Consider the following 14,537-nt stretch of genomic DNA (forward strand, 5'->3'; position numbering starts at 1 on the left):
AGATTACCTAAGCCAGTGATGGCAAACCTTTTTGGCACTGAATGCCAAAAAAGGAGTGAGAGCACGCACACTTGGCGCATTTATCTGGGCCACAACCTGGAAGAGGAGCTGCCAAGGGTGCATGTGCGCGCCCAAAAATAAACTTCCATTTCTGGTGCGCATGCAGATTCCAGCCAGCTAGTCTTCTGGGTTTCTGGCCCATGTGTGTGCACAACAATCAGCTGGCTGGCGCGCATGCTCACACAGGAAAACAGAAGATCAGTTCTTACAGCTCTTAAAAGAGCCTCAGTGGTGCAGCGGACTAAAGTGCTGTTAAGTGCTAGCATTTAGCTGCCAGCTGCCTGCAATTAGTGCAAGTTCAAATCTCACCAGGCTCAGGGTTGACTCAGCCTTCCATCCTTTCGAGGTAGGTAAATTGAGGACCCGGATTGTGGGGGCAATAAGCCAACTTTGTATAGAGCAACACCGCTTGGGGGGGGCGAAAGCCCTAATAAGCAGGTATATACAAAAAAGTATGCAGGCTATTGCTATAATGCATTGTAAGCCGCCCTGAGTCTACAGAGAAGGGCGGCATATAAATTGGACTAATAAATAATAAATAAATTTCCAGCACAGCCGCACACAAAAAAGCCAGCGATGGTCGCACGCGCATGGGCGCTAGAAACCCAGAAGAATGATGGTGTCCATTCTTATTTCACATATAATACCTGTTTGGGCTATAGTAGAGATCCAGTTTGGTGTGATTAAGGCATCAAGCTAGAAACCAGAAGACACTAAATTCTCATCCCCATTGAGCACAAAGCCAGCTAGGTGGCCCCAATTCGGTCACTTTCTCTTAATCCTAGGAAGAAAGCAATGTGATAAACCACTTTTGAAAAAAATTGTCAAGGAAATTGCAATGACCTGTTCAAGCAGTCTGCAAGAATTGGACATAATTGAACAGAAGGAAAAAAAATACTGCTCTTCAGTGTTGATGTACTGTACTATATTTTAGGATAGTTTAGGGGAACAAAACAAACTATGTGGTACACATCAGTCTCCTCTGATATCTTGATGCTTGTCTTCTAGAACAGTAATGGCTAACCTTTTTGCCATTGCATGCCTGGGGGGCAGGGGAGTCACACGTGCGCATGCCCACACCCATAATTCTATGCGTCCTGCCCAACGCATGCACGCATGACCCCCCCCCCCCGCTCCTGGCGTGATGGCCCAGTAAGTCTGTTTTTCTCACCTGGCTCCAGGGCCTCTCTAGGAATCTGAGGAGGGTGAAAACGGCCTTCCTGACACACACACACCCTCGAAGGTCCTCTGGAGGCTGAAAACAGCCAGTTTGACAACTTCCGGTTGTTTCTTCTGGGCTTATATTGGAACTGTTACATTGAATAAATTGGAGTAGGGAGTGAAATAGCAAAAGTTGCAAATGATCCTGACTTACAATGGTCAAGCAAACTTCAAATTGCTCTGTAAATAGTTAATAGAATGCCAAATATTATAATATTGATTTGTGATTCACTGAAACATTAGTTTTGTTACTTTGCTGGGCAAAAGAGACTATGAATATTGGGAGTTGTGAAGGGCAATAGGTATAAAATAGTAATGATAATTTCAGGTAACTGCTTTGGCCACATTTCCCAAGTAGCATTAATTAATGAATCACACAGCTGAAGTGACAGTCTAGGTTATACATCAGAGTCCTTGTTTTACATTATTTTATTGTATTATTTGAACCTTGCCCTATTTAAATGATTGAATTTTAGCAAATTGCAGCTTTTCATAGTGTAGATGCCGGTGTACAGTCCTCAAACAGCATACTTCAGCACATCAGGAAGGCATTAGGTTGGAGGAGACTGGTTTTGGGAAGTTTAAGTTGTTTGATATAAAAAAGCCCAGATTCATTATAGGAACCAGTCTGCTAGTTAAATTGGTGCACAAGCACAAAGTGGTTGGGCTGCTGTAAATTCATGTTCCCAAAAGCTCAAGGGCCAACCTTCCCAAGGAGCTTTGGAGAATTACTATAGAAAGGCCAAAATGAGATTGAAGATTTTACAATAGGAAATTGGGGGCAGGAGGGAGGGAACATTAGAAAATCTCACACTTTCTCAAGGTTTCAGTGTACTACCAAATAAACAGTAAATTGGTTTGGAAAATGTGTATTTGTACTCATGGTCTTTGTACAGAAGATTCTTATTTAAGATGAGAGCAAGAAGGGTGAATAATGCTTTAATTTGCAAGTCAAGCACACAGATTGAATGTCTCCCCAGTGTTTTCTCCTTAGATTTCTTTTCTTTTTTTAATCCTGAGAATTTCTATCGTAAGCCAAAAGCTGCTTATATAAAAGAAATAATTCAAAGTATTCAATTGATGTAAGCATTGCTTTATATTCTGCCATTCATTCCATTGCAGTTTCTTTACTGGAATTATAAAGAAGACAGCAGGTTGACAGTCATTTACCAAATTAGATTTCAAGAGACACTATTATCAAATGACATATATAGCACACAATTCCAAGAGGTTTGTGAAATAATTGATTTTAGATGCACATTTCTAGGTTTTAAATTTTATGCATTTTTAAAAATTAATATAATAAGGGTAATAATTGGTTTTTGTTATTATAAAGCAATACCCATATATGCAAAATCAGTTTGATTACAATTCACATTAAGAATTTGGAAATGGTTATGACCTTTTTTCTTCCACTCAAATGTTGTTTTAGAAATAATTTATTATATTTGAATATAACAGCTGTCTGTTAAAAAATAACATCAAAAAAGTAAAGACTATATTGTGAGGCTAATTTTTACAATCTGCAGATTGGTTTGCCCTATGCTATCCATTCTGTTTTTAGATTCTAAAACAGCTATGAAACTATTTTGTATCTTTTTGTAACATTGAAGCAATACAGAAAGAACACTAAAAAGTTATTTGGTAGCATACAAAAATTTTGAATTTTTCCTTAAATTGTGAACAATTAAAGCTGTAGCTTCAACCAGAAGGAGGAATAACCATTTCCTGTTGGTATATAGAGAGATAAGAAGACTTACTAGAAATACCGACTAAATGTCTAGTTTGTGTAGTTGGAAGGATGTCTCCAACTAATTTATAAAGAAGTTGGATTATTTTTGATGGGCATAGCACTTAATATTTGTTTGTGTGAGAGAGAGAGAGAGTGAGTGAGTGAGTGAGTGAGTGAGTGAGTGAGTGAGTGACAAAAGGCTGGTAGAATGAAAAAAAGGATGAAAGAAAATTGCTGAATGATGACTGATAGCGGTTTCATTGGATGCTACAGTGTTTCAAGATGTTCAGATTGCTGTATCTAGTATGATTGACAACCTAATTAGCTTATATTTCCATTTGATGCTGCTGGCCATTCCCCCAGCAGTGGTAGCATATCCATATCCAGGCAGGTGGTAGAATAATTTCCTCATGGGTCCTTCAGCAGGATCACCTAACTCAGTGGTCCCCAACCTTTTTATTGCCGCGGCCCGCTGAGCGCGCGCAGGGGTGGGGGCACGGCCCAGGAGCTTTTGCGCACGGCCCATTGCGCACGGCCCAGGAGCTTTTGCGCACGGCCCAGGAGCCTTTGCGCTGCAGCGTTTATGTCCCCCGGCCGCTGCGCGGCCCGGTGCCAGGTACTCCACGGCCCGGCACTGGTCCGCGGACCGGGGGTTGGGGACCACTGACCTAACTCATCTCCCATTGCTGATGCAATTAGACGTAGCTTCCAGGTAATTTCTGTTCTTCCTTATTCTTTGTATTTCATATGGCTATGACAAACTGCAGCAGTTGGTTTGTCTTTTAGAATGTATACAGTGACTCTCTAGACAAGTTTCTGTGGTCTGTTATTTAACTAGCTTGGAGGAGAAACAGGCAATTTAAATTAGACCTACATCAGTATATAGGTACTAAGTGCAGCTAAATCACTGGTCCCCTTTCATGTGATACTGGCTGTTCCAACTTGCTGCAGGGTGCCGTGAATGGATTATTGTGCAGTAATCTTGTGGTGTATTTTGGCTTTTCATTTTTCGGCATTGCATACTTGAGCATATCTTTGTTTATCTGAATAACATTTTCTCAGATTACTGTTAAAGCTGTTTCCCAGTGGTATAACTACTTCACAGCCAAAGGATTGCAGTATTTCCCATGTTTTAATAGGAATTGTTGATGCAGGTTGGTATGGTGCTTGACAGCATGTGGGTCCTATTTCTGCCTAACAACAGAGCTACTATTGTTCTGTGCAGATTAGAGGCATTTCTTTCTGAATTAAGCTGTGGAGATCTGTATGGTCAGCATGAATAAGTTTTGTGTGGAAAATGGGCAACATAAATAAAAACAATAAAATATTCTCCTGGTACTGTTGAAAGATTTCCCAGATCTATTGAAGCAGTCTTCCCTGTTCTGAACATGTCTGCCAAGATTTAGCAGAGGAATTGGGGCTTTTTCCATGCATAAAAGCATCTTCAGATTGCCTACCTACTCTAATTTTAGGCTATTTCAGTGTTCCACAACTAACTGGGGAATTCTGGGCATTGAGGTTCTTACATTTTAAAGCTGAGGTTCTTACATTTTAAAGCTCTTTAAAGTTGAGAAACACTGGGTTAAAGTATCTCTTTTTCTCCCTCTAGTATGGCAACTGAGTTTGTAAGAGAGAAGGGAGGAAAACAAATCTTTGTTCTATTGGGAGTACCATGTTGCTTGGTTGAGGAATAAATGTTGTTTCCACATGTTGTCTCTCTAGCTTTCCAGAGCATCATTTGGGCTTTTGATAGTACAGATGGCCTGGAAATATATCATACTACATATTTAAGGCAGATGGCAGATGAAAGCCTAGCACAATGCAATAGTATACAAAACTTGAGAGGAACAGACATACTGTAATTTATCATTGCATCTGATCTTGAACCCATTCAAGGCATTAAATCAAACAGGATACTTCCAAATATAAGAGCCTTAAGTATTTGACAAATACACATTCCCATCAAGAGCACTTTTTGTGGGGATTCCATATTCTTTATCTGTAACAGAACATCCTATCTTTGAAGGCAACATATGGATCAGGAGTTTTCAAATTTATTTAAGACTTTTTTGTGTAAAACATAAAAATTAACAATTTGTGGTTTTGCTAATTTGAAAGAACATGAGTCATTAAAGAGGTAAATTTACAATTCTTATAATTGCTGCAAAGAAAATTAGATATTTTTTCTTTGACACTAATAGTTAAAAGGTTTATTTCAATTTCATTACAACATATTACTTTTATTTATATACAAATCTCTAAAATATTTCTCTTCCTTTCTCTTTTTTACTTCTTTCAGTTTGATCTCAATTATTTTCAACACTTAATTTTATTCATTCTGCTGATGACTGACTAAGTCAACCTTTCCATTTAAAAAAAAGTATCAAAATCACCCTACATTTTCTTTAAAATAGGCAGACTTAAATGTTTATTTCTCTTTTTGACCCATGTTCTTTCCCACTGTTTTTTTCCCACTATACATATTCTATATCATTCTTTTATCCTCTCCCCCCCCCCCACACCCCCAAAGTCATTCTCTTATAGAGTTCTTGGTTCTCTCTGAGCTTGGTTGTTTGCTTGTTCTTTACCTAAATAGGTAACATCATCAGCACTAGTGAGTGTGAACTTTGCTCTCTATTTATATACAATAGTTTGCCCTGCTAATATTGATGAGCTGTGGTTTTCTCCTTGCTAGTTCTTGATTATGTCATTGTTTTCTGCTTGGAGTATATATGTTTGTGTGGATGCAGAATCTGCAGGAACACTTTAACCAAATGTCTTTTCCCAAGATTGCTTGCCAGTTTTGGGATATATTCTTCAGTCCAAATAAAAGGTCTATCTGCTTTAAGGTGTTCCTGATTGCTGTGTTGTGCACACACACCTGTTCCAAATCACATTTTGTCCTTTGAATCCAGATTTCTATGCAGCCCTACTTAGTATTTATGTAATAAATGTTAATTGTTATAAATAACTTGAGTCCATTTACCTAAAAAGTAGGTTATTAAAAATAATATTGTTATACTAAAAAGGATGGTTACTGCATTTTCTGATTGATCCTAGGGATATTAACTGGAGGACACTTAGTCATAGTAACAGAATAAAAGAGTAGCAGAGTTGGAAAGGACCTTGGAGGTCTTCTAAATAACTCCCTGTTCAAGAGGAGACCCTATACGAGGGGTCTCCAATCCTGGCAACTTTAAGACTTGTGGACTTGAAGTTGCCAAGATTGGAGACTCCTGCCCTATACCATTTCAGTCAAATTATTGTCCAGTGTCTTCTTAAAAATCTCCAGTGTTGGAGTACCCATAACTTCTGGAGGCTAGTGATTCAGAATTTTAGAGGAATACTAAACAACCTATGACCCATAGGGTCATTCTTTCAGAAATATTTCCTTACCTAAACAGAGAAACAAAATGATGGTCAGGTGGCAAAAATGCAGAGTGGAATCAACTTCCCACTTTCTGCCAGCTTCCCATTGACTTTGCTCATTAGAAATTGGCAGGGAGCATCCAAAATCACAAATCACATGACTGCGGATAACTGCAGCAATGTTGCAGCCACAATTTTCTGAATACAACTGTTGTGAAGATCCTGGAAATGTTAATAACACGGGAGTATTGGGTCCTGGATTTGTACACGTTCTTTAAATTAACCGATTTGAGGTACTTGAATTTTTAAAAAAATGTGCTGCAGTGCCCCATTAATTGAGGATTATAAATAGACAGAGTTTTAATAGTATATAGATAGCTTTGACCAGCTTGCACTTACATGCAACATTAGCTTTCCTTTTCCCTTTGCTCTTAGACCACATTTAAATTTTAATATTCATTAATGTAATGTAATGTAAAGTTCAGCATGCAGCTAGCTAGAGAAAGCCAAGATGCATTAGCAGTTGGGTGTGGTTGGAACTAAGCCATCTTTGATATGAGAGGGCAGAGTTAATATTTACTCAGCAGTAGAATAAAAGTCTTGCATTTCCACTCAATTCATATAACCAACAAACAAGGCTGCCTTATATTTGGATGTTATAGTAACCGATCTACTACTTGGAGCAAAATCTAATTCTGCTTTCAACTTCTTAAAGTTTTGGTTGTGCCTATATTTCATCAGAGTCCAAAATATATTATAACCCTGCATATCACCTGAAGATGTGCTTATATGTTAGAAAGTGACAGCAGTAGAAGACTGACATATGTGTGTTTTGGTCTTGTCATGCCTTCAGATTTGAGGCTGAGGCTTCATGGATTTCTTTTTAGTTCATGATTTTAACAAGGAAAATAAGGGAAGATAAGATCTTGCTTTATAAGAATATGGAAGATCTTCTCATGATAGGCACAGATAGAACAATGACTAGAAGCAGATTGCATTGCAATTAAAAAGACATTACTGTAACATCTGGAAGAGGGAAAATAATCTTACAGAACCACAAGGAACTTAGCAGAGTAACTGATAAAAATAATTAAAATATCACATAAAATAAATAGTAGGACTACAGTTTAAATATTCTAGGAGTAATAGCATCTCTTCTAACCCAAGCATGACAGATTAGCAGCAAGGAGTCTTGTGGGAATCGTTCTATCAAGGATAATTCTTGCAAGGACATTATGCTTAAAAGCCTGTTCCTTTTTTCAAATCTCAATGGTCCAAGGAACAAATCTTCATCTGAAATCCAAAATATTCAAAAATGTTTTTATAGAATGCCTCTTTTTTTGTACAGGATTGCACAATACATTTCAAGATTCTGTGCCCATCTTCTTACTACTAATTTTTGTACCCCATCTTTTCTCTAATGAGCAAAATGGCTTCTGTGATCAGTTTCTTAATTTAGCAGTCGTTGGCATTTTGTAAAATAGCCAGTTTGGGCAACTGAGTCATAACAAAAGTATATTTGCAAACAGTGTACGAGCAATTTTAAGCCTCTGATCAGGAATAGGATGTAATGAGGAATGATCATTTGTACGTATCAAATAGAAATTAAAGTGTTTAGATTCCTTCATGAGTATTGCCCCATTAAGACATTTTCTGTGATCTAGTATTGCATGAAGGGCTCAAGTTTAGCTCTTTGGATGATTGATGGATTTTTCCCCACTGCTTAGTTGGACGTTCAGTCCAGCAATCTTTGAACTGAAAGAAAGAAAAAAAAATGCAATTTCCAGGGATGACGTTTACTGTCCTCGTTGCTGATCATTATCCTCTCTCTTTTGTTGCCTTTGTTTCAAATCACTGTAGTCACCTCTCTTTCCTCCAAGATAATGGATGATAAAGCAAATGATGCTGCCTTGGATAAATGTTACTTTAACAGGGATGAAAAAGAGGCAAAAGCATCATAATGAAGACATATTAGAAAAAAGATATTGCCAAGACGTGTGGTTAGATGCAGGTAAAGAAAGGCTCTATACATCAAGGGATAAACAATTATGCTGACGAAGTATCCACACAATGGGTGAAAGGCATCATGTGGGGAACTCTGCTATAAACAAAGACTGATTACATTCCCAAATAGATCCCTGAAAGGTTGTTGTTTCTGCTCAAAGTACTTGCTCTGTAACGAGATTCTTGATGAATGGAGCATTGAATAACATACTGAAGTGGGCTTGAAGAACTATAAATGGCCTCTGCTGGAAGAAAGGAAGATAGCTGTAAAGGGGCAAGGATGAATTTGATACAGGATGGGCAGCCTAAAAGGATGCTGATTTCTGCTCCTTAGTTTTCCTTGCTATCACAAGATCAGTACCAGTATTTATCTGGGCACCCACTATTTCTTGGCAATCGATTTTCATATTTTTCCTGCTGCTATTGGTGCTGTAGAGGTAAATCACCCTGTGGATAGTAATTCTGTCTCTGGTGGGGAAGGAACTCAGATCAGCAGTTGCTGCCCTGTTGTTTTTCCTCTTTTCTATAAATATTTATTACCTTGCAATTCCTGAAGCATCATTTTGTTCAAGGATATTTTTATGGAAAACAAGTCTGATATACAGTGAGATGCTTTTGGGTGGATATGTCAGCATTGAGAGCTATTGGATAAAAATAAGAGGCTATCCATTCTTTTTGACAAAGTACCTAGAGGGCTTAACTTATTTTTACAGTGAAAATAAATGAAGCACTTGGCAGGAATCAAAAGGTGGAAAAGCTAATGGTGGCAGAAAAGTATGCATGATTAGACTAGCTTTTTTGGCAACTTCAAATATTAAGCTGGAATGGTCTTGCATTATCTGTTTGCTATATAATATCTACCTTAAAGTATAAGTCCACTTATGGTGGCTACTTTGTTTATCTTCCTGGAACAATACAGCTTGTTACAATTTTGAGTTTCACTGGGACTATAACATCAGCTTCTGATGAATGCACATGTGCCCACCACTTATGCAAATGGAGCTTCCTGGGCATGCGCTTGCCCGCCGCTCACACAGAACTATCCCCTCTCCCCAGCCAGTCCACAAAGCCAGAAAGGTTGGGGACCTCTGCTCTAAGGCACCCTGGAAATGAGCTTTATAGGTCAAAATCAGCACTTGCTTGGACTTCAAGGTCTACCGGCATTTCTTGGAGTGACTAGTCACTAGAGAATAGATTTATGCTTACATAGTAGTCTTAACCTGTTAGCATGTTGGCTACCTCATTCTGTACCAACTATAATTTCTAATTCATTTTCAGAGGTACCTCCATGTAAAGTGCATTCCTAGATTCTTTACATGTGGCAATCAGGGTGTGAATTATAGTTACTAAGGCTTCAAATAGAACTGCAACTGATGATGGAATCTCAAAAACTTTGCACACTAATTAAGTTGTATACATTACTACTTCTCTATTTTATTTTGATGATTCTTCCCTAGCCAACATATGTATAGAAATAAGGATGGAGGACATATATTTTATAAACTGCTTCACAAAATGTGAACATATTTTTTCCTCTTTCCATACCTATGTTTTAGTCATAGGAATTGATAGCCCAAGGGTGCAGAACTAAATTGGAATTCAAATAACCTTTATTGAAACATGTATAGACTAGTTTATTATTTAAAAAGGATCAGTAAACATTTTTTTTTTACTGGATTGTGCAATAGTGATATGATAAGCCTATTTTAATATGATTCACTGAGTATTAAGAAAAGATGAATGTCATATTATGTATCCAGATCATTCAGATTATCAGTAAGCCTTACAAGAAGAGATTTTAAAAATAAATACATTACAATTAGTTAAAATAATAAAACTATAAGACACTCCTCCCCCCCCCCATTCAATCATGTCCAATTCTTGGACATGTCCCTGCAGTTTTCTTTGCAAGATTTTTTAGAAATAGTTTTCCATTGTCCCCTTCCTAGGGCTGAGAGAAAATGACTGGTCCAGGGTCATCCAGCTGGCTTTTGTCTAAGGTAGGAGTAGAATACCAATTTGCTATCTCTAGTCTAATATATAATAGAACACTTTAGAAACAGTGGTGGAAAACATTTTCAGTTCAACTTTCTGTGAACATTTCTTACACTTTAAGCAGTTATATGTAGGGGGCATCTCATAGGTTTGTGAGCCGCGGTGGCACAGTGGTTAGAGTGCAGTACTGCAGGCTACTTCTGCTGATCACCGGCTGCCAGCAGTTTGGCAGATCGAATCTCACCTGGCTCAAGCTTGACTCAGCCTTCCATCCTTCCAAGGTCAGTAAAATGAGGACCCAGATTGTTGGAGGCAATACGTTGACTCTGTAAACCATTTAGAGAGGGCTGTAAAGCACTATGAAATGGTATATAAGTCTTAAATGCTATTGCTATTGCTATTGCTATTTGGTAGTGAATCCAACTCACATTTTGCCTACAATCACTAATGGATTATAACTTCAATAGAATTTTGGATTCAATAGAATTTTTTCTCAACCTTAGGAAGAAGGCAGGGGCAAAATCACTTCTTGCCAAACCTTGTCAAGAAAACTATAGGGACTTGTTCAGACAGTCATTAGGAGTCAAGATTGACTCAAAGTCTCAAAAGAACTATACATAAGGCAGGTATATGATCTTATGTTGTTCAATAGTTCTTAAATGGTTAGAGGAAAGCAATCTGATGTCAAATCTATCTGTGCCGAAATAGATAAAAAGAATTTAGGCTTCCCACCCACAGAGGGTACTATAACCCAGGGGTCCCCAACCTTCGAGCCATGGCCCACTACTGGACCACGACCTATTCGAAACTGGGCCATGGGAAAGATGGGCAAGTGCACTTGCACGAAGCTCCACTCACGTGAATGGAGGATGCTCACATGAGTGGAGCTTTAGTGTCCTCTTTTCGCGCAAGCAGAGCTTCACGCACGAGTGCAAAAGTGACTGCCGCTCAGGCGAGTGGAGCTTCACACATGAGCACAAGCACCCTCTTACTTGCACGCGAAGCTCCGCATGAGTGGAGGTCAGTCGTACCCACTGCTTGTACACATGGAGCTGTGTACCTGCCACTCACATCATCCTGGCACCAGGCTGGGTTGCCAAACTGGAAAGGTTGGGGGCTGCTGCTTTAACCAATTTAGATAGCCCAGGCAGGAGGAGTTTGATTTTACTGTAAATGCTTCCTGATCTGAGGGAAAGTGCCTCTAGAGGAGGAGGTGGTGTGATAGACCTCAGCGAATTGCAGTTTCCCAGAAAGAAGGGAAGACATTCCTAGGAGGGGGATGAGACAAGAGGCAACACAATCTGGAGTTGGATATGAGACAGACGAAGAAAGGATAGCCACTTCCTAGAATACCTCAGAGTATATCCATCTGGGTGAGAGTAGTAAAGATTTAGTCTGGCAAGATTTGGTATATTTGGTATCAACAAATAAAAAACTGAACTTTGGCTGAATTTTTCTATGTCGTTCTTGGGCTAGGCCTGAATCTTGCTCTTGATATACAATGGCTGGAATTTAAGTGCTGTAGAAAATAAATAAATAGATTAGATAAATTACTTATCAGACATTCCTAAATTATTTTGTGATAATTTTATTTGTTTTAGCTCAGCCTTGAATAGGAGATGCCAAACTTGTTGGAATACCCATAGTAGAGCAAGTTACATCAAAGAATGCTTCTGAAAATCTATTACATCTGTACAAATATTTGGATAGATCTTCACATGAATTTAGGAAGATAACTGATGGTAAATTAGTTAGGGGAAGTAGAAAAAGGGGACATATTGATGTCTGTGTATTTAAAGCAAAATGTAAGAGTAGGTTGCAGACATTCATATTAGATTCTACTAGAATACTTTCAGGGACACTGAGCTTGTCGATCAAAAGGTCGGCAGTTCAGCGGTTTCAATCCCTAGTGCCGTGTAACAAGGTGAGCTCCTGTTACTTGTCCCAGCTTCTGCGAACCTAGTAGTTCAAAAGCACGTAAAAAATGCAAGTAGAAAAATAAGGACCATCTTTGGTGGGAAGGTAACAGCATTCTGTGCGCCTTTGGCTTTTAGTCATGCCGGCCACATCACCACGGAGACATCTTCGGACAGCGCTGGCTCTTTGGCTTTGAAATGGAGATGAGCACCACCCCCTAGAGTCGGGAACGACTAGCACATATGTGCGAGAGGAACCTTTACCTTAGAATACTTTCAGCTTGCCTTTAGGAGCCTCCCAAGAAATGCTAGGAGGAAGAAAAAAATGTACAATAGCTGATTCCCTATTTTTTAGAATATGAGATGGAAATATATGGATAATGCACAGATACCTGCATTGGCATTAGGCCAAAAGTTTGTGCCTTTTTTTTTTTTTTTACTGTTTCCTACCCAAATGGAACATTGAAAATAAATGATGCAAACGGTGTCAGGCCTCTGCCCATCTGGCTGCTCATCAGCAGGAAACCGTCAAACCCGGATAGAATGGGACCAAATTTGGTGTGGCAGGAGAAACCAGCAAAAGAAATTTGAGTTTGAAATTGAGCTGGATCCAATTAGGGTCTGCAGAGAAAAAAAAAATCAGAAAAAAATTCCCAATGCATCCCTATGGGAGAGGCATTTGGGCAGTAACTTGCAAGGCTTCTGGTTGCTTCATTCATAAACACTGTTCTCTTCTCGTAATGTGACCCAGAATAGATTGAGCTTGTTTTAAGGGGGTGGAGAGGTTTCCAGAAGCCATGCCCTGTATATTTTCCTAATTTGTTTAGAATTTCTAATTTATTGTAAAGGTAGTCGGCTTCCAGAAGTCGTCACAAAACAACACCCAGCATAGTTTTCAGTTCCAAGAATAGGCTGCCTATAGGATCCCTTAAGTATTCTTGGAAAATAAACACGGTGGGTGACTAACACCCACTGCTGTATTTAATTCTAAAATATATATATATAAAGTAAGCTGGAGCATTAGAAAGCATTTTGCAGGAAGAGCAGCCAGATGGGATATTGAGAAGTAAAACCTCAGCAGTTTGCCTTCTGGCAGATGTCTGTTTTGTGATTATCCATGGCCACTGTGGCGTGTACTTTTGGAATGCACAAATCCCTCCCCCATCAGTCCAATGACAGCTAATTTAGGAAAGTGCCATATCCTCAAAATGCAAATGTATCCACAGTAGCCCAATTAAGATGTGGTGTCATGGTTGTAGAATAACAAATTCAGCTGTTAAGTTGAATGTTGTTCTGTGTCGTACATGGAAGATTCCCAGGGAACTTACAGTAGCATCCATTGGCTGTGTACATGCAGCATTCTAAACCCGGAACCACCAGACTAACCACCTATGGTTACTGTATTCCTATAACAAGCTGTTTCTAAACAAATAAATTATATGAAGGCTTAACATGATTGCTTAGTTTTTAATTACATTTTAAGCTACTTTGGTTGCTTGTATGAATCCCATCAGTATTCCTCTTTCACCAAAGAAAAGGTTTTTTTTTCCTTTCCTCAAAATGTCATGCAGGTTCATTTTTATGAGCACTCACAGAGAAAAACACATGCACCTTTCTTCCTCTTGGGGGAAAAATAAATAACCAGAGCATCCCCATCTACTTCCTTATAGAATTGCTCTGGCCCTCTTCTGAACAGCAGGCGACTGTGCTAAGGGGACTCCAATTATCCTTATGTGGGTTGGGTTTGTTATTGTTGAGGGGGATTTCCTGTTGGTCTCTCCCACGAGGGGGCGGTGGCTGTTGCCTAGCAAAGAACCCTGAACACACAGAGGTGGGACTACCGGAGAACAAAGGCAGATCTGCTGATATCTTCCTCTTTCTTCTCCTTTTCTCCTCCTTACTGGTCCAGCTGCGCTCAGTAATAGCTTTGCCTGCTGCCAACGGATCACGTGGCCCAAGTTGTCCCCTTTGTATCTGCAGCAACGGGGCAGGTTGCTCCAACCACTGTTATGAGGTAAGTTCCTTGCTAAAACATGTAGGTGCTTTGTGTGTTGGAGTGTCTTTTCTTTGGGGTGTGGATGAATCGGTCAGCCTGGGATTTGACCTGGATAATTGCTATGTGTTTTTCACTAAACCAGGCAATGGCTTGGCAAAGGAAAGAAATCTGATTTGTTTGTGATTTTAATAACAAAGAGTAGAAGGCTTGGTGAGACTGAGCAACGCTTTTCCCTGCAGTGCCT

General features: G+C 39.2%; 1 protein-coding gene across 6 annotated transcripts in view; it reads left to right on the plus strand.

The window, feature by feature from the left end:
• KLC4 (kinesin light chain 4) overlaps window positions 1-14,537 on the plus strand; it is a 51,794-nt gene that overhangs the window by 2,170 nt on the left and 35,087 nt on the right. For all 6 annotated transcript variants that reach the window (XM_070932324.1, XM_070932327.1, XM_070932326.1 and 3 more), the window contains exon 2: window positions 14,207-14,311. Coding sequence is in view for 1 of the 6 variants with exons in the window: in XM_070932326.1 (XP_070788427.1) it covers window positions 14,307-14,311 (5 nt within the window). In the remaining 5 variants the exon portion in view is untranslated. The remainder of the gene's footprint in view (window positions 1-14,206; window positions 14,312-14,537) is intronic.

This window comes from Pituophis catenifer, unplaced genomic scaffold (assembly GCF_029215685.1).
Source record: "Pituophis catenifer annectens isolate HBS135680 unplaced genomic scaffold, rPitCat1.0.hap2 SCAF_1, whole genome shotgun sequence".
In the NCBI taxonomy this organism is placed as follows: domain Eukaryota; kingdom Metazoa; phylum Chordata; class Lepidosauria; order Squamata; family Colubridae; genus Pituophis; species Pituophis catenifer.